General features: G+C 41.3%; 1 protein-coding gene across 4 annotated transcripts in view; it reads left to right on the forward strand.

Annotated features, from left to right (window-relative positions):
- Positions 1-24,651, forward strand: part of MAST4 (microtubule associated serine/threonine kinase family member 4) — a 603,242-nt gene that overhangs the window by 150,838 nt on the left and 427,753 nt on the right. For all 4 annotated transcript variants that reach the window (XM_081518402.1, XM_081518403.1, XM_081518404.1 and 1 more), the window contains exon 2: positions 20,495-20,648. In XM_081518402.1, the coding sequence (XP_081374528.1) occupies positions 20,495-20,648 (154 nt within the window). The remainder of the gene's footprint in view (positions 1-20,494; positions 20,649-24,651) is intronic.

Genomic DNA, 24,651 nt, shown 5'->3' on the forward strand with positions numbered 1-24,651 from the left:
TTGTGTTAGTTAGAAAAGGGTCATTAAGTACAGTCTGCTCTGAAGCAGGGAGCATTACCAAGGTCTACCTCTTAAAGAAAGGAGTACCAAAGAATTCCTGGGTATATAATAAAACCACCACATCTGAGCAAATGAGAATCCTTCCTGGCCTAGTGCTCATCCTTACACTTTGATTTCTTAGACCTGCTTCTACTTCTAGGCTCTTCTCAAGTCTAAAGTCAGTCCTGGAGGGGCTATATTTCATCCTTTCAAATAGCCCCTTTGACCTTTTATTTCAACTTGATTGTGACAATTATTAATGAATAAATTCTTGTTGTAAGATATTGTGACTGTGTGAGATTCTGAAATGCAAGAATTCTTTAAAGATTTTAGGTAGATCATTTCCCTCTTTTAGAGCAGTTATTAAAGTCTTGGACTATTGATACCTTCATTGTCATTTTCCTGTAGATTTTCTTTTTCTTGATTTTTAACTGTGGTGTGAAGAGTGATTTATTAAGTAAAAAAGTCCTTGATTATGTGATTTGTGTAAAGTTGTTTCTAAGTTTTCAAAAATAATTCTCAGAGTTGCCTTTCCAGCTTTTTCCTTTGTTCATATTCATTTGGGAAATATGGAAAGGTTGCATAGTTCCACATTTTTACTATTTACTTGTGGAACATAAAGTGTAAAATAAATTTACACTTGCAGATAATCCTGCTGTTACTGGCTTCCTCCCAAGACAGAAGATACTCGCCTGTTTAGCCACACCTTTCCCCAGTTGTAGAGGAGAGGTCATCTTATTTATTTTCCTTGACCTTGCTAACCCCCGTGGCAGGAATTCTGGGGAGAAAAAAGAGGATATGGGTAAGACTGGTTTGCCTCAATCAGAGAAGAGTAGCAGTCAGGTCTAAGGAGTGACTGGGCCCCTTCCTAACCCACCTGTGGGAAACTTTTGTGTTTGTAGCAGATCCACCTCTGCTTTTACACATACGGAGACTTCTTAACCTTAATTCAGTCTTCTTTTCATTCCTTCTCAATGGTGCATCTTTTAACTCCTCTGGGTAGTTGTCATCTATAATAATACTCTCAGGTCCAAAGTAGACGTTTATTCATACAATGTGTATGCTAAATGTTGACTATTCAGGCCTTTTGCTAAGTTGTAGGAGGCACAGATAAGTGATTAGGATTCATAGGGGGCCACAGACATACTAACCAAGGAGAAAGTTGTGTTTTCCCGCGTATTATGCTAACACAGAGGAATTGGCAAAGCATTTTTCTAACTTTTTTCTACCAAGCAGGGAAAGTTATTTTTCATCATTCTTGGCACTTATCCATTCCGTGTTTTATTTATTTATTTTTGGCTGTACCCAGTCTTCATTGCCATACTGCTTTTCTCTAGTTGTGGTGAGTGGGCCTATTCCCTCGTTGTGGTGGGCAGGCTTCTCATTGTGGTGGCTTCTCTTGCTGCAGAGCATGGGTTCTCGGGTGCGTAGGCTTCATTAGTTGCTACATGTGGGCTCAGTAGTTGCAGCTCCTGGGCCTTAGAGTGCTGGCTCAATAGTTGTGGCACATGGGCTTAGTTGCTCTGTGGCTTGTGGATCTTCCCAGATCAGGAATTGAACCCGAATCTCCTACATTGACAGGCAGATTCTTTATCACTGAGTCATCAGGGAAGCCTCCCCGCCCCATTCCATTTTTTATAGGTAGCATTTATTGAGGTGTGTCCCTTGCTCTCCTAGTACAATTTGTCTTGGAACACTATCATGAATGATTCTTGGTTTCCTAGTAGTAGCATAAATTGAAGGCTACAATGGGGCATTAGTCCATATACCTGTCTTGGGAATGCTTGAGAAATCATGGTAAATGACCAAATGTTCTAACTGCTCATGGGCTCCTGCGCCTCTAGGAAGAGGTAAATGTGTATATGCATAAATGGTTGCTTTAGGACTAATCAGCTGTGCCGAGGACACCATCATCATACTTGTGAGCAAAGCATAAAGGCTGACATAAGCTCTTAAAGGAGAGAAGGGGGACAGAGTAGGGCATCGGAGAACATGGACTGAGATAAGAAAGAATAGGATGTTGCTGTATGTCTTGTCTCAGGACAATGAGTTGTCGTGAGGGGCACAGCATAGTAGTACTTGTGGTCCCTAAAAGTTACAGTCTGTCTGTGCTGGATCCCCCTCTGGTGACTCCTGCACTGTGTAATGCAGAAATCTAAATGGAAGGTGTTGTGTTTTTCTACTTTGATTTTCTCACCAAGCATCATCTCCCAAGAAATAAAGTCCACAATGTTTATATCAGTGCCTGGCCCACAGAGGGCCTTCTGTAAATATTAGTTCCCTTCCTCTTTGCTTCTTTTGCAAGTCATTTCCCTATGTTGGTGAAGCTTCCATAGCTTGGTGACTTTGTTTTGGAAGTAATCTGAGGAGACTTATGTGACATCGGGCATGGAGGAAGGAGTGGAGTTCAGTGAGCATCTGGTCCAAAAACAGAGAGTGGAAGGAAGCAGGCTTAGGGAAGCCTCTTCCATCAGTCCAGGTGGCCCACACCTTCCACCCAGTACCCCAGGTACAACAGTCACAAAAAGCTGCAGGTGCGTAGCTGGGGGGCAGGGCTGGTGCTGCCTGCACAAAGATGGCATAGAGGAAGAGGATGGGCCTGACAACTAGTCGTGGGCTGAGTCTTTGTTGGTCACTAGTTCTGATGCCAGGGGCAAGTCACGTGAACACCCTAGACCTCACTTTCCTTATCTTTAAAACGGGGATGACAATAATACCATGTCAGAGGGTCGTTTTAAAGATTAAATGAGATCACTTGCCTAAAGCACTTAGGATGGTGCTTGGCATGCAGTGAGGCTGTGCCTGGTGAGGGAGGGAAGGATGGGTGGCCGGAGACTAGGGGACGGCGGCGTGGCCCAGACACTGGGAGGCTGTTTCTCACATGACGCTGTTTCGCTCGCTCTCAGTTTCAAGCCCTTGAACTTGCCTTTCTCTTGGCTTGGAAGCCCCTTCGTCCTTCACTCCCCCTCCCTCCAGGTCTCTGCTCAAATGGCCCCCTGTCAGAGAGATGGTCTCTAACCACCCACATCCTGCTCCTGCTTCATAGCCCTAATTAGCGCCCGAAGAAAGGGGCTTGGTTTTGCCTGCTGCTCCCTCCACAGAACCCAGACAGCACTTGGCACATAGGCGATGTTCAGTAAATTTACTGAAGAAATCACTTCAGGCAAGGGGGCCAGATAGTAAGTATTTTGGGCTTCATCAGCCATACGGTCTCTGGGACAGCTGCTCAGCCCTGCCACTGTGGGCAGAGCGGAAGTTATGTGAACAAACGAGTGTGGCTGTGGTCCAGTACATTCTTATTTGGCGTGTGGGCTGCTGTTGACTGGTCTCTGCAATGTCAGTGAATGGTGAAGGTCAGGAATGAACATTTAGTGGCTGTGGTGGTTTGAGCTTATGGGAATGGGCTATCTCAGCAGTAGGGGGTGACTATAACCATGGCAGCAGTTGGGGGACAAAGAAAACCCATAGCCCTGATGGGGAGGCAGCCTGGTTTCTGGTAGCTGTGATGATACAAATGGATGGGGATCGTGCACTTCGCTAGCCAGACCAGTCCTGTGGGCGCAGCCTTGGAGATGAGAGCTCTGCTCTCGCATTTGGTGAATGGGTGTTTGTTAAACTTTAAATAAACATTTAAATGGCAGAGAAATTCATTGTTTAAAATCTCCACAAAGGAGAAGAAATCTAATTTATCCTATTTTTAAGTTTTATATATGAGAACCCTAGATTTAGCGAAAGGAAGACTATACATGTAGAGTGGAGAGTTCTGTTCTCAGCTGACTTCAAGCTCAGATTTGAAGCTTTCCCTAATTTAGTGTGTTTCTTGATTCCAGTCTGGCGCTAGTGGTAAAGAACCCACCTGATAATGCAGGAAACATAAGAGATGCAGGTTTGATCCCTGGGTCGGATAGATCCCCTGGAGGAGGGCATGGCAACCCACTCCAGTATTCTTCCCTGGAGAATCCCATGGACAGTGGAGCCTGGCAGGCTACGGTCCATAGGGTCACAAAGCATCGGACACGACTGAAGCAACTTAGCACTCACGTGTATTCAACATAGAGCCTCTTCCAGCAGCAAGTCTCAGGCAAAAAAAGGAAAAATAAAGACCTGAGCATGGGAGCCAGAGCTGGATCAAATACTGACTGTTGAAAGGTCCCCAGATGTGGGTCATCCCTTTCAGATGTTGGCAGATATCAGTGTGTTCCTGCTTTCTGAGGTAAGGACTGGTTGGCTCCATACCTTGTCAGGCGTTTCCTTGGCATTCCTGTGTATTCGGTTAGTTTTGTTCTTTCGTGGAAGGGAAACAGAATTGTTTCTTATTCTTGGCTAAAATGAATATATTTTTAATAGTAGTTTTAGAGTTCTTGTTTATAGACAACGGTTAAAAAAAGAATAGGATTGAACTCTCAATCCTCTTCAACTCTTCTTGTTGCTGTGTTGGTCTTATTTATGCAACTCTACTCAGTCCTTGGGGGCTGCTTGAGAACTCAAGGGATTCTTGACAGCGAATTATCTTCTGTCTGTTTTTACTATTCTGTGGCTTCTGGTGAATGCTTATTTTAGCAGAGTTATGAACCTGTACCCAAAGGCAAAGTCTTTTCCTCACCTGATTTCAGATGGTTGCTGGGAACATCTTGACTTGTCCTTCACTCCTGAAACTTTAAGAAGAGTTTTTTTCCCAGAAGGTGTGGGCTGGTGGGGATGGGGGTTCAGAACAGAGGGTTCCTGTTTGGTGGCCAGACCCTTTTGTGGAGAATGCATAAAAATATGTGAGCTCCCAGTAATGATTGGTCATCCGATCAGACTTTTCAAGAACAGTATAGTTGGTAATCAGAGGATCAGAGGGATCAAGTTACTCATGCACTCATAACCCAACTGAATAGTAGACTATGAAGAAAAGTTAAGATGGATTCATTTTCTGAGAGTCTATCAAGCTATTCATTGCTCGTCTTTCTTCTTTTTCTTATTTTTCTCATTGCATTTCCCACCCTCTCCCTTCCTCCTCTTATGTCTTTCTGAGTCATTTTCTCCTTCCCATGTTTCTCTGGTTTGTATTCCCCTGGGGGCCTCATAGGTTAGGGCTCACCTGACCCTTGAGGGCTGGGAGTCCATGTGGTGGAAGATGGCTTGGGAAGCAGCCCTGGGATGTTGTGACTGAACAAAGGAAAGCTGAGATATTAGCACTATAACCTAAAGTTCTAGGTGTAGGTCACTCAGTCATGTCTGACTCTTTACAACCCTTTGGAATGTAGCCCTCCAGGTCCTCTGTCCTTGGAATTCTCCAGGCAGGAATACTGGAGTGGGTAGCCATTCCCTTCTACAGAGGATCTTCCCGACCCATGTCTCCTGTATTGCAGCAGATTCTTTACTGTCTGAGCCACCAGGGAAGCCCAAAGCAAGCCTTAAAACTTGGGTGTGGCTCCTACTGGAGGTGGGGTAGATGTGTGGCAGTTCCCTGGGCAGACAGGCACTGAAGCCCCACACCATGTTGGAATCTGGTCCTCAGCAGGCTGCCTTTCAGAGGCAACAGTCAGTTGGTGCCAGACCCTGGACACAAGGCCTGACCTTGAGTTCTGGGGGCCTAGGCCAGGGATTCTAGTAACTAAGGAGCAGAGACTCAGCCCAGGGATCCAGGGTAGACAGCTGGGCAGATTCTGGTCAGAGAGAGACCAAGTGGTAAGAAAGATTTGGTGCTGAGCAAGGGAAATACTGATTGAAGGTCTCATAATTTATTTAGAATTATGGACTATATTCATTTATGAATATTTAATACATTTAATATATTTGTTTCTTTATTATGTGTTAATTTTGCTAAGGCTTCCCTGGTGGCACAGATGGTAAAAAACCTGCCTGCAATGCAACATTGGATCCCTGGGTCGGGAAGATCCCCTGGAGGGCATGGCAACCCACTTCAGAATTCTTATCTGGAGAATTCCACAGACAGAGGAGCCTGGCAGGCTACATACAGTTCATGGGGTCACAAAGAGTCAGACATGACTGAGCAACTAACACTGTCATACTTTTCAATTTTGCTGAGAGAGAAGGTTTTAGGCTCTGTGGTAGGGGTGGACACAACCAGAGTGAAAGTGTGAGCTCATGTCAGAGGGGGTGGGGAAGGGGTGAACAACAGGGCATTAATGTCCCTGAACAGCTCTTGTCAGACTCTTCTTCTCTTCCCGTCTCCCTCCCCTTCCTTCCTCAGTCATTTTCTTCTCTTTCTTCTCCATTCCCTTCACATTCTCTGTTACGTTTTCCCTCGTAAAGAAGAAATGAAGCTGATAAAAATAGTTTGCGTGGGCTGGCACTACCTCTGACCCCCCAGAGCACTCCTTTGAGTTCTCTTACTATTTGCCAATTTCTCAGTGACTGTTTTTCCTGTCCTTCTGAAATATTTCCATTTTAACCAGGTGAGGCCCCTCAGCTGCTAAGAACGCGTGACTCATACTTCTCAGGAATGCTTTTCCGAACAGTGTTTATTTACCTCTTGGGTCAGGGTTCAGTTTGCTACCGCTACCCACAGCGGACTTGCTCAAACAGCCCTTTTTTCCTCTTAATGTAAAATCATGAAATGAATATTAATTTAAATGTTTTTCCAGTTAAAAGAGCTTACACATTATTTTTACAAGAAGGGCATATTTCAGTTTTTTCCTAGACACTTGTGGAAAGTTTATTTTTAGATTCAATAGATGTTACTGATCAGGAGTTCTAGTGCTTGATTATTTTCTTTTATGGTTCTGTCAAAATGAACCAGGCTAGGAGGAAATGGAAGGGGGAAGAGAAGAAATATATGAGTGCTGTCTCTTGCTAGGAACTTGATATTATCAGTTAACTTAATCCAAGAATCCTGGGAGGAGGATGTAATTATCCCTGTTTTATAGATGAAATTATGATTTGCCTCTTTAAGTGGCTGAATGCTCTCCCAGCTGTAGGCTTGCCTCAGACCTTTGCCTTCTCCTCTCCCTTGTTTCTCTGGTCCTGTCGGGAAGTGGGGTGTGATGCTCACACTGATCCCAGGGCATCTGCCACGGTGACACCATAAGAAGGACAGACATTTAAGGTCAGGCTGTGTGGCAGTGCCAATGGTGTGAGAAATTCTGATCTTACTCCTCATACCTCATTTCAAAGGTTTGTTGTTTTCCTGTCAGTCACTAAGTAGAGTCTGACTCTTGGCAAGCCAGGCTTTGCCTTACTTCATTATCTACCGGAGTTTGCTCAAACTCATGTCCATTATGTCAATGATGCCATCCAACCACCTCATCCTCTGTCACCCTCTTCTCTTGCCCTCAATCTTTCCCAGCATCAGGGTCTTTTCCAGTGAGTCAGCTCTTCACATCAGGTGGCCAAAGTATTGGAGTCTCAGCTTCAGCATCAGTCCTTCCAATGAATATCCAGGGTTGATTTCCTTTAGGATTGACTGGTTGGATCTCCTTGCAGTCTAAGGGACTCCCAAGAGTCTTCTTCAACTCCACAGTTCAAAAGCATCAATTCTTTGGCACTCAGCCTTCTTATGGTCCAACTCTCAACATTCATACATGACTACTGGAAAAACCATAGCTTTGACTATACAGACGTTTGTTGGCATAGTGATGGTTTAGCTGCTAGTTTTTCTCCTCCATTGGTTTTCATTTAGTTGAAAAAACACCTTGTCTTTCAGTGCTTATTTTGTATTTTAAAAAACTTTTTATTTTATGTTGGGGTCTAGCCGATTAACAATGTTGTGATAATTTCAGGTGAACATTGAAAGGACTCAGCCGTACATATACATGTATCCATTCTCCCCAAAATCCTCTCCTGTCCAGGCTGCCACATAACATTGAGCAGAGTTCCATGAGCCATGCAGTAGTTCCTTATTGGTTATCCATTTTTAACTATAGCAGTGTGTACATGACCATCCCAAACTCCCTAATCACCCTTTCCCCCCATCCTCACATTTTTAGTGTTCTTTCTTTTTCCATCTCTGGAGCAGCAAGCAAATCCTTCTTCCTGCCATAGCACAAAATAGTCCTGCTCAGTCTTAGACCCTGTAGACTCATGTATTTCCCCTATATAATGTTTATCACAGCAGCTTCTCAACAAAGAGAGATTTCTCTCATAAGTCCTTCTTAGACCACCTTGCTTAGAAAACAGTTTTTTTTTTTTTTTTCTGTACTCCATTAAAGACAAGTTTGAAAAGCCCAAGCTAGAAGAAAAATTACCAATGTTGTCAATCCGGAAATCAGTCCTGAATATTCATTGGAAGGACTGATGCTGAAGCTGAAACTCCAATTCTTTGGCCACCTAATGCGAAGAACTGACTCATTGGAAAAGACCCTGATTCTGGGAAAGATTGAAGGTGGGAGGAGAAGGGGACAACAGATGATGTGGTGGGTTGGATGGCATCACCCACTGACTCGATAGACATGAGTTTGAGTAAGCTCTGGGAGTTGGTGATGGACAGGGAGGCCTGGTGTGCTGCAGTCCCTGGGGTCGCAAAGAGTCAGACACAAGTGAGCAACTGAACTGAACACACCATGCTGTGCTGCTTTCTGCACTGGCTTCAGGGTCCCTGAGAAGACCCTAATCTCTGTGAGTAAATGCTAGTCAACCCCTTCCTGCATTTTAGGCATTAAGTGACGTCAGCATGGCTCAGCCAAAACAGTTAAGGACTGGAAAAAATTAATTAGATGCTGGACCACAACTCTGCTCAAGGTTGTTGTAGTCCCTCATGCCCAACTCTGTTGTTACCTTTGCCATGTCATTTCATGACTCTACTTTTGTGTCTGTCTCCTGCACTGTGGTAGAAGTGCCCTGAGGAAGAAGCCTATGTTCATTCTGTTTTCCATCCTCAGCCCTAGCACAGTGTCAGTTGTTAAAATAACCATTGGCTCCCGGAGGGATGGGATGGGGAGGGAGGTGGGTGGGGGGTCCAGGAAGGGGGGCACATGTAAACCCATGGCTGATTCATGTCAATGTATGGCGGGAACTACTACAATATTGTAAAGTAATTAGCCCCCAACTAAAATAAATAAATTTATTAAAAAAAAAAAATAACCATTGGCTGATAAAGGATGTATGAACAAAACCCATAGAAAATCACACAAATCAATTATAACGGAGTGATGGATAGCAGTGGGATTGCAGGAATAGGTAAGGGAGAAAGGTGTGAAAGGTAATAAATAGATGATAGATCTAGAAATCTGGGTTCTGGGCTGGATTCATGCACCAGCTATCTCTGCAAAGCTTGGTGGTTGACTTGGTTGGGCCTCTGTCTTCTGAAAAGCTAGGAATTAGACTACAGGTGATTTTATTTTGTAATTCTGTAACTTTGACTTGAGGATTTTGCCTAAGAAACCCTAGAAACTGCTTCTGTATACATGGCCAGTTAGGACTGAACTAGGTCATTCACACTGATTGACACCAGGGTGTAAGACTGTTTTCTCTGCGGAGCTTTCCCAGACCAGGGATGGAAGAGGAAATGAAAGTTAACTTTCTGGGGCTCCATGTGCTCCATGGCAGTGACTCCTCTTAAGGAGGCAGTTTGAAACAGTGGAAGCAACATGAGCTTTGGAGTTAGGAATCTTAAGCTTGATTCCTTTTGTACCTCCTGAGCTGATAACTTTGCAGGGGTTACTCTTTCCCAATGTGTTTGCCCATTGGTAAGGTGGGAATAATGCTACTACCTGCCTGGGGATCTACTGTCTTTACCAGAGGGGAAGCAGGCACAGAATGTCAAGTTTTGTGGCACTATGGGGGTTTTCCCCTCTGACTTTAAATGCAGAGACAATGACTGGTGAGGAGCATGTTCTCTGCCTGCTTTGTTAACCATGGTCAGAATCTTTAGTTATGTTGCTGATGGGGACATGATGGTCCCAGGGGAATTTAATGTCTTCAGATACGTAAACAACTTCAGGCATAGATCAGATTCCTAATTAAAGGTCAAGGACACACCCTGAATATTAAAGAGACAGGAAAATAAGTGATGTGTATGCAAAGTCAAATCAGTTTATTCCTTGTACTTCTCTAGTGTTGTCATTTCTAAACTAAACTTAGAAAAGTGCTATGTTTCAAAAAACTGTAACATAATATTAGCTCTGTTTTTTCATCTGTAGACAGTTGAATTTATTGCTTCACGTTCAGATCACAATTAAGTGCCCGCTGTGTGGTGCTTTGTCCTTGGGAACTGATGATATTGCTGGTGGGGTGTGTGTGTGTGTGTGTGTGTGTGTATGTGTGGTATGTGTAGGGGGCGGAGGGATGTTCATAAGCATAGGAATTAACTTTCTTGAAGTTGAGTTGACAGACAACAGCGAGATTGTGGTATCAAAGTGCTAATTTACATATTTCTCTCGGGAGGGAAGAAAGAAAATCAATTCTCTTAAGAGATGAAACTAGTGGTGCAGCTCTGTTTAGGTGAATGCCATTGTAGTTTGATCTACTAATGTATGTTAGGATGTCTCTGAAACACTTTTATATTGCTAGTTGAAGTTTGTGATTCAAAGAATTAATTACAAAACTGAAGATGGGAAATGATATTGGTATCTAGTACATCTTTCAGTTTAAATATGTTCTATTGAAGTAGCTTTCAAAACATGAATGTTCATTGAGAAAGTGAAATGCAATAAACAGCTAAATAGATTGGGTAAATTCATGTAGCTAGGAAATGGTTTGCTTAACAAATTTTGTTGACATGAACAGTTCTTGGTAAGATTCTATTTAGGCTCACTGTGTTTTGCCCACTGCATTCGTGTTCTCAGAAGATTTTAAGAGGACCTACAGTAACACATAACTCAGCAAGATGAATAGCTTAAAAATAGGTGAAGACAGGCGAAAGCAAGTGTAGAGCAGAGTGTCTTGCCGGTGGTATTATGGATGTTTTATGCTGAAATAACTCTGTTGTTGGGGGTTGTCCTGTGCATTTCAGAGTGTTTAGCAGCATCCCTGGTCTCTAGCCAGTAGATCCTAGCACATGCCTTGCCCCCTTTACGTTGGACAAACCAAAAATGGTTCCAGACAGACATTGCCAGATGTCCCCCAGGTGGCAAGATTACCATGACTTGAGACCACTGGTATAGAGAGTGTCTTAGTTTAAACCACTGTAACAAAATACCATAGACTGGGTACCTTAAAAGCACAGTTTAATTCTCATAGTTCTAGAGGGTGAGAAGTCCAAGATGGAGCCACTGACAGATGAGATCACAGTCATGGTCTGATGAGAGCCTGTTTCCTAATTCATAGTCACACCTCTTCTATCTATGTTCTCACATGGTAGAAGGGGCAAGGGAACTCTGTGGGACTTCCCGTTTGTGACAACTCTGCCCTTCATGAGCTAATCACATCCCAGAAGTCCTACCTCCAAATACAATCCCTTTGAGGGGTTAGGGGTCAACATACGAATTTGCAATGGGGACACAAGCATTCAGTCCAGCAGAGGGTAAGGTGAAATCCAGTAAGGTTATGCAGCAACCAGATCCATGACGTCTTGATAGAAACTGGACAGCCACACTTGCTGATGATGGACTGCCAGCTTTACCCTGTGATTTCTAGTGGCTGAATTAGAGGAACATGATTCGTTTTATGGTTCATGGGCTTCCTAGGATAAAATAAGACCATAGCCCAGCAGAAGCAGAATGGTTTCTAGTGCAGAGAACTGATAGCATTTTCTCCTGGGCTCTGTCTCTCAACTGGAATGAAGCTCCTAGTGGGCAGGAATTTTTTGCCTTTTCTGTCCACTCGTGTGCCCAGAGGAATATCTGGTTCGCAGCTGCTTAATATTTTCATAGAGATGAGACTTGACAAGGAGGATACTGTTCAATACAGGCTGTTATGTTTATAGAACAGTGTGGCAGGATTTACAGAGGGCTGTTTCTTACAATGTTATTAAATGGAAGCATGCATTCTGGGTGGCACAATCCAGAATGAATGCCAGCAAATTCAGTTCAATGGGCCCCAGAAAAATGTGGTCCAAGATTGTAGCCCTCTGTGTCTAACTCAATCTGTAGTGAGAATATGGGGTGCTGGGGGGAGGGAGGTTGTATATTATTACTTAGTGCTTACATGTGCCAAGCACTGTGTCAAGTCCTTTGCATCCATCCTCCCTCTGCATCCTAACTACCTCTAAGGTCCATGAGGTCCACTCTCTCTTCAGAGAGGAGTTCAGTAGCATGCCAGTGGGATTCTGTGCCTGAGAATTCAAATTTGGAGTAGGCTCCTCACTACACACATGCTGAGAACCTCACGATCAAGACCTGGGAGTTGTGCGCTGGGGCCTAGCATGAAAATTACAGCTTGAAATAATTTTTATTTATTTATCTAGTTATTTCTTTTTTGGTCTGAAATAATTTTAAAGCAGTTCATTCAAACCAAGTTCTCATTTGAGTCATAAAGAAAAAGAAAAGACGACTCAGTAAAACTGTAATCAGTTTAATTTCCTTGCAAACCATTTATGATGAAACGCACACGCCGAGATGTTTCCGAATGAAGTAACTTCCTACACGGGGATGTTAATAACCACCACAGCTAAATTGTTTTAAGTTCATATATGAATTCTTTTAAACTTCATAACCACCTCAGGAGATAGGTAGAGTCCTTATTAACATTTTGTAGATGAGGAAACAAGCGTAGTAATAGTTAAATGTCCTAAAGAGGTTAGTAAGTATTAGCATTCCTAGACACTGAGGAATTAGTATGAAAATAACAATGACTCTTAACTATAGAACCTTATCGATTTTAAAATGTTGCTTACAGGCTTTGGTTTAAATGTAAATAAAACCCAATTTTGCAATAAAGTCATTTCAGGTTTCTAGTTTGATTCCTTTCTGGATGGAAGCAACAGAGCAGTTAATTAAGATTACAAGCATAGTCTATGCAGTGGTACAATTATTCATGTATTTTCGTATCTATAGTTTCTTAGAATATTTAAAATCAAGAAACAGAATAAGTGAACAGTGTGCTCATAACCCTATGTTACTAGTCACTCTTTCTTTACTGTAAGATCCCATCCATTATGTATGCAGTGACATTGGTGATCCCTTTGAACTAATGAACTTTGGCCTCAGACACATGCACTCTGGATGGGTCTTTAAAATGCAGGTGCCCCATCTTGAGAATCATTGAGGAATTACCAAAAGGAGGAACTGATAGACACAAGTGATATGCTAGTTAGGATAGAGTTAAAAGGCCTACTAATTCATTATTAGGAATTACCTTCAGAGGTAGCAGTGCTCAAAAATTAGCATATTAGTTTATATATAGAAAAGATTCTTTGAAAAGATGCGATTTGCTCAAACCTGAGGGTCTTTTTCATGCATATAGTGTTCAACTTTGTCAAAATGTTAGAGACTCCCTTTAGTATTTTCACATTGAGTAACATTTAATATTCGAAGCTGATCTTGTTTTTTTTTCCAGTAATTGAAACCCTTTATTGTGTATGTTATTTTTTTTTTTGTTATTGTTGTTGTTGTTTAAACCAAATACCAGAGATTTGCAATTTGTTCCTTCAACCAATATTTACAGAATGCCTTTTATGTAGAACAGTGGACAAAGAGAGGAGAAAAGAGTAGTATATCATTTCACATAACTTACTTTCGAGTGGGAGAAGAAGAAGAATAAATATGAGAGATCTAACATGCCATGTAGTGATAGATGCTATGGAGGAAAAATTGAAAAGGGAAAAAAGTGGTGGGCATGCCCTTTTGTAACCAAGCAAGATCCTATGGGACTTTCCTGGGACAGAACCCTATGGGGCCTTCCTGGGACAGACATCTCCCCCATATTCTCTGCTTTAGCTCCTCTCTGAAGTACCTATGTAGTATGCTCAGTTGCTTTAGTTGTGTCTGACTCTTTTGTGACCCTATGAACTATAGCCTGCCAGTTCCTCTGTCCATGAGATTTCCCAGGCAAGAATACTGGAATGGGTTGTAATTTCCTTCTCCAGGGGATCTTCCTGACCCAGGGGTTGAACTCACATCTCCTGCGTTGCAGGTGGATTCTATACCACTGAGCCGCCAGGGAAGCCCCACCTAGATAGTAGTATCCGATGTATATTCCTGAGTTTTTCTGCAGGAAATAGAAGAAATTCTTGCTTAAGGATCATGAGCACCTAGCCCCCAACCTTCTGCTGCCTAAGGATTGATCATCATCAACCAATCAGAGACTTGTACATGGGCTAATGATAAACCCTGGGATGCCCCCCCCTCATCTTCTCTTTAAAAATGCTTTGCTGAAACCTTTCAGTGAGTTTGGGTTTTTTGAACACAAGCCACCCATTCTCCTTGTTTGGCCCCGCAATAAACCTCTCTCTGCTCCTAACTCTGATGTTTCAATTTGTTTGACTTCACCATACAGGGGGCACTCAAACTCGCATTCAGTAACACATTTAACATAGGGCAATTAGAAAGCCTTCCCCCCGCCCCAAAAAAGAGTAACCTTTGAATAGAGACGTGGAGGATGGGGGGGTGGGGGAGCATGGTAGCTAGTATCTGCAGTGCATCCCAGATATAGGAAGTGATCGGTGTAGAGGTCATGAATGGAAAGATACCTGGGGCTTTTCAGGTCCAGCAACAGACGGAAGTGGAGTGAGTGGAGGATCAGAGAGATGAGGGTAGAGGTGGCAGGACCTTGTTGGGCATTGTCAAGACTTAGGCTTTTGTTCTGGGTAGAGGGGAAGTCAGGAGAGGACTCCAAGAAGAGGATCTGGAGCATCTGGCTTACCTTTTACAAAGGTCACTTGCTGCTGTGCCGAGAGTAGGATGGAAGCAGAGAGATTTATTGGGAGGCTATCACAAGAGAGATCTAGAAGGCAGAGATGGGAGCGGCAGCAGTAGAAATGGTGATGTGATTGGGTTCTGGATATATTTCAAAGGTTGAGTTACTCCATTGGCTATGGAGTAAGAAAGAGAAGTTTAGAGCAAGTGTAAAGTTTGTGACTTAAGAAGCCAGACAAAAGGAGTTGCCATTTACTGGAGTTGGAAAAATCTCTTTAGTTTCCAAATAATATGGCTATGAGAACATGTATAAATGAGAGGACCTGTATGTTTGGGCAGGAAAGTGTCAGGAGATGAGTTTGGAGAAAACTGTCAGTTAAGAAGGCTGTAGGTTCAATGTACATCAAAAGTTGTAACATGCCTTTTGAGAAAGAAATGGATGAAAAACTATGGTATATAGCCATAGAAGAATAAATCCATGGTTTGTGTTTGGAGATGGTGGTAATGGTGATGGCAGAGACACTAAACAAAGTGCTAAGAGTGAATCTTATAAATAATTTGCCTTTAATTCATCTTTACTGATGGCAGAAGTCATAGTGTAATTGTGGTGGACTCTTGTGTTTTACTCATCCTAATACTTGTAAAACAGCAAGCAATGGGTAGAGATGATCAATATAGAAAATTGAGGTAGTTTTCTGGTGATTAGTGCTTCTATAGGACTGGTAACTTTGGAAACTTGCCCCCAAGTCTGTATCAGACTTACAATTGTTGTGTATTTGTTCTCTAAATCACTTATATGTGTCCCATGATAGCCTATTAGCAAAATTATTACTGAAATGCAACAATGAGATATCTGTCACCTCACAGCAGTCAGAATGGCCATCATCAAAAAGACTACAAATAATATAAATACTGGAGAAGGTGTGGAAAAAAGGCTTCCTACACTGCCGGTGGAATGTAAATTAGTGCAGCTGCTATGGGAAAGAGTATGGAGATTCCTTAAAAAAACAAAATGGTTATCATATGATCCAGCAATCCTACTCCTCGGCATATATACAGAAAAGAAAAATACTCTTAAGTTGAAAAGATACACACACCCCAGTGTTCACGGCAGCACTATTTACAATAGCCAAACATGGAAGCAACCTAAGTGTCCCTGGCAGAATGAATGGAACCTGTTCCTGGAGAATGTGTTTCAATCCAGGATACTTTGTGGCTAGCAGCGTGTTAGGTGAGTATGTGACAAGAAAGAAGGGGCTGGCCTTCTAGGAGTCTACTGACTCCTTGGAGAGGGAAATTAGAAATGGTTGGAGCTAGTGTGCCAAGTGCCTGCTTAGATGTCCTTGAACATGAGTGAAAGTTGAAAAGACACCCTCTGTGTGCAGTTGAAGTCCTTGTAGTATGGAGACTTTGGAAAACATTAAACTGAAATCATTCAGAGGGCAATGTCCAAAGTGATATGTTGAGTGTCTGCCATAAGCTCCAGGGTCTAATGAATTGTTTTTAAAGGGGTCATGAGCGTTTGAAACAGGACAAAAATGAAAAATATATTGCAAGGCTGTAGTGGACCATTTTGAGAAGCTTTGACTAATTGTAGAAAGAAAAGTAGAGCCACTGACAGCACAGCAAGTCTGGAAAAGTGATGTATTTAGAGAGAACCCTGTTGGGAGTGTGATTTGAGGTGAGGAAGGAAATGGGATCCTGGAATATGGCACAATGCTTATAGGTTTTTCTGCTTATACTGCATTGGAAACATTTGAAGCACTCACCATTCACTGCCTCAACTTTGCCAGATTTAAAAAATAATACCCTCCTCTTGGGGTGATTAGCCAGATTTAAAAAATAATTACCCTCCTCTTGATTCTGATGAAAAACTCAGGCTTATGGACTAATAGCTTATGATTCTATACCTGATGAAATGGATTTTATTTGCCTACACTTTCTCCTTGATTTCCTTCTCTTTCTTGTACATTTTTTCATATCTTTTATGGCTTTGTTGGAAACATGTAAGGAAATCACATAATTCCTCCTTAGAAATTATCTTCTTTCCTCTGCTATTTTTTCACCCTCTGTTAATTGGCGATATAACAGTCTTCCCCAGAGAAATTAATTATAATTCCACAAGCTGAAAAATTTAACTTCAGGTGAAAAATAAGTAACAGAAGTTGATGAACCTTAAACAATAAATATGTGTATTTTATGCAGCTGCCACTAGTAATTAAGAGAAAATGACAAAATGGGAGGAACCCTAACTTCCTTGGTTATTCTGAGAGATTACTGGTGCATTTACACAAATACTAGGGATTATGGAGCATTTTGTTGAATGTCTATGACACATTGCCACCTTGTGGCTGCAAGCGTTGCTTTCAGTGTAAAAGGAGATTTTTTAATATTAAGTCTACGTGATATTTTGTCTTATTCCTAGCATTTAAACTTCCCTTAGAAAAGGAAAGACTCGCAACATAAGAATACATACAGTACAAAGCAAGAGAATTTAAGAGAAGGCCTCTTCTGTTCTTAGAAGAGGCAGGCTGAAGTATTGAGGGGTGGAAATTCACAATGTCTGCAACTAACTCTGCTGTGGGATTGGTGAATGAAAGAGAAAGGGAGAGAGAGAGGGAGAACAAGGTTAGCAATTCACCACTTGTCAAGGGAATATAGTGTTCATTGTATTAAACTTATTTGTTGTTGTAGATTTGCTTAAATTTCCCCAAAATATTGGCAGACAAAAGAAAAAACAACTGGGATAAGGATATAAATGGAGCTAAGAAGGAGGCAGAATCAACCTCTGCATTGTGTAATGGACTGACTGCATTTGGAACCCAGACCTGGATTCTGCATTTTCTAGTATCTGACGTGTCACTGTCCAAGGTGCCCTTGCTACATTTCATTGTCCATAAGGTTTAAGGGCAAAGTGTCTAAGACTAGACAGAAACTGGAGTGTCCTTGGAGGCCCTCCTAAGTAGGACACTGATGAAATGAACAGCAAAGTAACAAATATTTCCAGAAATACAATCTGTAATTCCTTTTCGCTGCTAGTCAGGGCAGATCTTGGAGTGGATGCACCACTAGTTTGGGGACCTCTCACTGAACTACTAGGTAGCAATGAAATGTACTAAAGTACTGACTGGCAGTGAATTTCAAATGGTACTTACTGACAAGTGCTTCAAATCCAGTTGTTCTGTGTTATCAATGAGTACAGCTGAGCTTGGGGGAGAGTTGACATCATGTAACAGTTGAGTGAGCGTAATCTATGGTTGGATGGCATCACTGACTCAATCGACATGAGTTTGAGTAAACTCCGAGAGTTGGCGATAGACAGGGAGGCCTGGCGTGCGTGCTGCAGTCCATGGGGTCACAAAGAGTTGAACATGACTGAGTGACTGAACTGAACTGAACTGAATCTATTTCATCTCAACCAGCTTGAGAGGAGTAACTCATAGGCAAGATCAGCTATCTTTTTTGCCATGGTTTTGAATATGCTGCGTTGCATAGTCAGACACATAGATGACTTCATCCCGGATTTATTTTTCCTTTGAATACATCCATGAGAGTCTTAATCTGAAAAACTCTGACAGGTATAAGCAGATGACCTTCTTTCTACCCAAGAAAACAGCACATATCTTAGTGAGTTCAGTTCAGTTCAGTCACTCAGTCGTGTCCAACTCTTTGCAACCCCATGGACTACAGCACACTAGGCTTCCCTGTCCACCACCAACTCCCAGAGCCCACCCAAACTCATGTCCATTGAGTCGGTGATGCCATCCAATCATCTCATTCTCGGTCGTTCCCTTCTCCTCCTGCCTTCAATCTTTCCCAACATCAGGGTCTTTTCCAGTGAGTCAGTTCTTCGCATCAGGTGGCCAAAGTTTCAGCTTCAACATCAGTCCTTCCAGTGAACACCCAGGACTGATCTCTTTTAGGATGGACTGCTTGGATCTTCTTGAAGTCCAAGGGACTCTCAAGAGTCTTCTCCAACACCACAATTCAAAAGCATCAGTTCTTCGGTGCTCAGCTTTCTTTATAGTCCAACTCTCACATCCATACATGACTACTGGAAAAACTATAGCTTTGACTAGATGGACCTTTGTTGGAAAGTAATGTCTCTGCTTTTTCAATATGCTGTGTAGGTTGATTATAGCTTTCCTTTCAAGGAGCAAGCATCTTTTAATTTCATAATTGTGGCCCCACAAGAGACTGACCCAGACTTGCCCGTGAGTGTCCCGGAGTCTCCAGCAGACGCGTGGGTTGGCGGTGGCCTGCTGCAGGGTCCGAGGCGCACAGCAGCAGTGCCTGGAGACCTTTGGAAGAAGGTCCTCATTATCTTCATTACCTCCACCATAGTTTGGCCTCAGGTCAAACAACAGGGAGAAAACACAGCCCTGCCCTTCAACAGAAAATTGGATTAAAGAATTACTGAGCATGGCCCCGCCCATCAGAGCAAGACCTAGTTTCCCCCTCAGTCAGTCTTTGCCATCAGGAAGCTTCCATAAGCCTCTTATCCTTATCCATCTTAGTGAAGAGGCCCTTAAAATTCCTGGCTTTGTGCAATGCTACCCAACTCTTTCTTGTTTTTAAATTTCTATGAAGTTGACTCTTTTCCGTGGTAGTTGGAATATCCATGAATATCTTTTTAATTCATTTTCATTCTTAATAACTCTCTGAGTCTATGGGACTCAGGAATATTTAGTGCTCAGAAATATTTTTGTCTTTAATAACTATCCAGACACACATACATGCATATATACTTACTTGAAGGAAACCATTTAAAAATATAGGGCACTATTTAAGTATGAAAGGTTTTCTTGTGAAAGCAGGACAGATCTTGAAATAAGTGTTGTGACACAAAGGATCCTTTTGTAGAAAACTGTCTTTTGAAGTGACTTTGGTTTCTCTGACTCTTGTGACAGATTTTCTTTTAAGAAGCTATAAAGTGATCTAGGGATGTATTGATTTCTGCTAAGGGCTGTGGTGCTTAGAAATTTCCCTTCCCTACATATATTTGTGAGCACCAAAAACTTGTGAATTTTTTTTGTGAACAACCAGAGAAGTGATCTATGGATTTTCCCTAGAATCTTTAGAGCAATATTCTTCATTTTTTACGGGGGATCATGGCCCATGTTGTTGTTGTTCAATCACTAAGTCATGTCCAGCTCTTTGTGACCCCCTGGACTGCAGCATGCCAGACTTCCCTGTCCTTCACTATCTCCTGGAGTTTGCTCAAACCCATGTCCATTGAGTCGGTGATGCCATCCAACCGTCTCTTCCTCTGTTGTCCTCTTCTCCTCCTGCCTTCAATCTTTCCCAGCATCAGGGTCTTTTCCTGTGAGTCGGTTCTTCGCATCAGGTGGCCAAAGCTTCAGCATCAGTCCTTGGCACATGGAAGGACATATTTTACATAATGACTCTGGATACACACACACCCATGTATAATGTATACATTTCTTGTCACAATTGTTTTCCTTCCTTCCTTGGACTCTGATCATTTCTGTTCTGTTGCACTAAAAAATACTAGTCACAAACTACTAACTTGATTTCATAACCCACTAATATACCATGGCCTGCAGCTTGAAAAACACTATGGTGGAGATTGTACAGCCAGCCAGATACTCTTGCAGAGGGAAGACTCAACAGTGGAGCCCCGGGATCTCTAAACTAGGGTTGGGAGAGAGGGATTTAGAGAAGGAAAAGAAAGAAGGAAGTGTGCCTGCGGCGGGGTCTTTCTTTCCGTTTGAAAGTGTCCCCAGCAAGTGACACCACTGTCCTTCTCTCTGCAGCTCGATCACATATTATCCCCTCCACCCATGCCATTTCGGAAATGCAGCAACCCAGATGTGGCTCCTGGCCCTGGGAAGTCGCTGAAGTTTAAAAGACAGCTGAGTGAGGATGGAAGACAGCTGCGACGGGGGAGCCTGGGAGGTGCTCTGACTGGTGAGTTGTGTGAGTGACCTGCTTAAGAGATGAAATTGTGTTTAGACAGGACGGGCTTCCCTGGTGGCTCAGATGGTAAAGAGTCTGCCTGAAATGTGGGAGACCCGGGTTTGATCCCTGGGTCAGGAAGATTCCCTGGAAAAGGGAATGGCAACCCACTCTAGTATTCTTCCCTGAGACCCATGCATAGAGCAGCCTGGCAGAGAGTCGGACACGACTGAACGACTAAACGACTTTCTAGTACAGTCAGCCCTCCATATCCTTGGGTTCTGAACCCACAGATTCAACCAACTGCAGATGAAAAATATATATATATTTTAAATTCTAGAAAGTTCCCTAAAGCAAAACTTGAGTTTGCCGTCTGCTGGCGACTATTTACATTACATTTACATTGTATAAGGTATTATGAGCAATCTAAATGTGGCTTACATTATCCAGTAGGATGTGCATAGTTGGTGAACAAATACTATGCCATTTTGTAGAAGGAACTTGAGCATCTGTGGATTTGGGTATCTGTGGGAGCCCTGGAACCAATCCCCGTGGATAGGTAGAGACAAGTGTAGAGGGTCCCCAGTGACAGCAGACTTCCGTGTGTGAGAATCAGCCCCTTGAGGGGATGCCTGCCCCTCCACAGACCATGTCGTAAAATCTAATCCAATTCAGAGAGCAGTTAAATTGAGGATTAGATTAGTAAACTTTACTGAAGTGTAATTTACATATAAGATGTATTCATTCTAAGTGCACATGTGGATGGGTTTAGCAAATTTATATACCAAAATATCTGTATTTTGGAACTACAACCAAAATCAAGATATAAAATGTTCCCTGCATCCCTTCCCTGGGCCCAGGCAACTCTATCTCTGCTTTTGTCCATATTAATGGAATCATGCGGTACATGTTTTTTTGTGTCTGTCTGCTTTTCCTCAGTATGTTTTTAACATTCATCCATGTTGTTAGTGGAAAAAGAAATGGCAACCCTTTCCAGTATTCTTGCTTGGAGAATCCCATGGACAGAGGAGCCTGGTGGGCTATAGTCCATAGGGTTGCAAAGAGTCAGACACAACTGAAGTGACTGAGGATGCACTCACGCACATGTTATTAGTTGTATCAGTAGCATATGTTGAATTTTATAAGAAACTGCCAAACTATTTCCAAAATGATTTATTTTTACTTTCCCATCACCAAGAGGTGAGCTAATTAACTCTGCATTCTTAACCACCTGTGGTATTGCTAGGCTTTTTAATTTTAGCCATTTTAGTGGGAAAGTAGTTCTAGCACATTCTGGTTTTAATTTGTATTTTCTTGATGACTAAATGATGTCAAACATCTTTTCATGTGCTGATTGGACATTTGTATTTTTCCTTTTGTGAAGTGCCTGTTCAGATCTTTCACCCATTTTTTTCTTTCCCCGTTTTTAACTTGTGTTGTTAAAATAAATTAATTGAAAAGCTAAAATCCCTAAATCTATAAATACCTTTTATTGACTTGAAAGATAAATTAAAATTTTAAAAATTAAAATTAAAATAACTTAAAGTATGTTTTAAAAAAAGTAACTTGCCATATAAATATTCATGTTATTAGACTTAATTTTAAATCACTGAAGATTAGATTTCTATTTATTCTGAGTGCTTTTTCCTCTAAATATAAATATTTTTGGGGAAACTTTATTTTTTTTGAAACCCTGACACGAAGTTTTCTCTACGAGTGACAGTCTTGCCTGTCAGTTCGTAAATGACCTCAAAGATAAGTTGAGTTGTTTTTTTGGAACATTATGGATTTTGAGTTTTGGAGATGAAATTTCTGGGAACAAACATGCTTCTATACCATGATCAGTCTAGAACATGTGACCCAGTGTGGGCACACTGCTGGGATTGAGAGTGAAGCTGACCTCAGACCAAGAGGAAAAAATTGAAAAAATTGTTGTACTTCACTAACATTAAGAAAATGTTCACACTGGAGTTTTACTGATGTTCTTCTAATGCATATTAGGACATTTTTCTTGGCTTTCATTTCTATAAATGCAGAATTTTTTTTTTTTTTTAAGTAGGATATCCTAAAGGTTTAGTATAACTCTTAGTTTTTTAGGGGGGGATATGGAATCTTAGAGCTTAAAAGACTCACCCCTTGCTTACTAATTTCACTTAGGAAATTTACTTAACTTTGGTTAAACTACTTTTGACCAGTAGAAGGGAAGGAGTAAGGGTTCTCTCCAATTTTTGCCAAAGCAGTTTGCTTAAAACTTTCAAGTAATGCAAAAGTATTACAAATACATGACCTGAAACATGAAATTCGGCCTTTGGCTTCAAAAAATACTGAACTTGATTCCAATTTTAAAATAACAAATCTCAACAGCTCTAGCAATTCTAGCCTTATGTAATTTAGCTTGGTATAAAATTATTTTAGGTAATTAAATCTTTGGTAAGATAATTTTCAAAAATGTTTAGTGGGGAAAAAAAATGTTTAGTGATCCTTGGGAGAGCTTTAAAAAAAAAATCTCCTGAACATCAGCCCATTTTGAAAAAACAGTCACTTGGAAATTATTTCAGAATATGAAGAAAAAACGTTCTTAGTTGGTCTTTTAGATAGCTTTGTTGAAGATTTAATGAAATAACTTATGCAGAGCACTTAGCCTAGGGATGGTAGCTATTAGTATTGTGTGCATAGTGAACTGAATTTGGAATTTTCGCAGTTGATGGGTAACTTGGGCTTGTGAACATCAGTTTGAAACCTTTACAACTGAGTTTCTACTTTGTGTCAGGAACTGTGGTAGTGTCAGGTAGTAGGGCAGAGAGAAGAAAGATCGTCTCTGATCATTAAGAAAAGTAGTTTCCACTAGTTTTAGGCAACTATAAAAAATCATATATGATCTTCCCTTGGGATAGATCTTGTTTGTAAACTTAAATTAAGTCAAACTGGTTTTGCCATCATAAGTTTGTGGTATTAGATATTTGCACTATCAGTTTCTGTAGCTTTAAGACCAGTCACCTTCCTATTGTTTACCTTTATTTTGTTTACCTTATTGCTTACCTTTGTAGTATTCCAAGGTTTGTTTTCTTTTAGGAGTTTTCTACTGCTTTGTTTGAAGCAAAGACTTTATGAAAAGCTAACTTTCACAAAGTCTGAAAATTTAGCTTGAAAATTTTGCTACCCAATTATCCTTTTTAAGTTTCACTAAACTCTTAGGTTGTTGAGAAGATCTGTGATCTTCCTCATCTATTCATCCCTAATGACAGCTGACATGAAGAATTTACTGTGTGGCAGGCACAGTGTTTAGAGAATTACATTTATTGACTTACATCTCTGTGCTCTTATGAGGGAGGCACTCTTATCCCCACTTTACAGATGAGAATACTGAGGCACAGACAAGTTGAGTAAATTGCACAAGATCATGAAATGGATGATGCCAAGATGTGAACCCACGTTTTGTGGCTCACAGTCCATGCTTATAGCCACTACCCTGTGCCTCGCATAGCTGGTACCCAATAGGTCTTTAATATGTTCCAGCAGGATTGATTGGAGTAATTTTTTCCAATTAATTGGACAATTTTTGCTCAGTTTATATCTGGAGCTGACTCAATCTGTACAGATCCTGGTTTATTAATTACAAAAGTAAATTAAAAGTTGGCAATTAACACCCATATAAAGCTTTAAAATTTACGTATTCCTTAACCCAGCCATTCTGTTCCTCAGATTTCATCACAAGGAAATAGTCATGAATATGTGTAGAGAATTTGCCTTAGTTATGTTTAGAGAGCACCATTAATAATAATAAAGATTGCAAATTATCTAAAATCTAGATATCTGGCAAAAGAATATTGGTGAAACATAATATGGTACACACATAAAGTGGAAAACAGCCATAAACAGTAAATCATGTTGCAAAAAATATATTTGAACATTGAAAAAGACTCAATATATTTTTAATGTGAAATCTCATTATTGAATAGAATCATTATCTTTTCATAGGGCTTACTATAATTGTAATTAAGTAGTTATATTTTTA

Source organism: Giraffa tippelskirchi, chromosome 8, assembly GCF_054371585.1.
Source record: "Giraffa tippelskirchi isolate mGirTip1 chromosome 8, T2T-mGirTip1v1.2.pri, whole genome shotgun sequence".
NCBI lineage: Eukaryota > Metazoa > Chordata > Mammalia > Artiodactyla > Giraffidae > Giraffa > Giraffa tippelskirchi.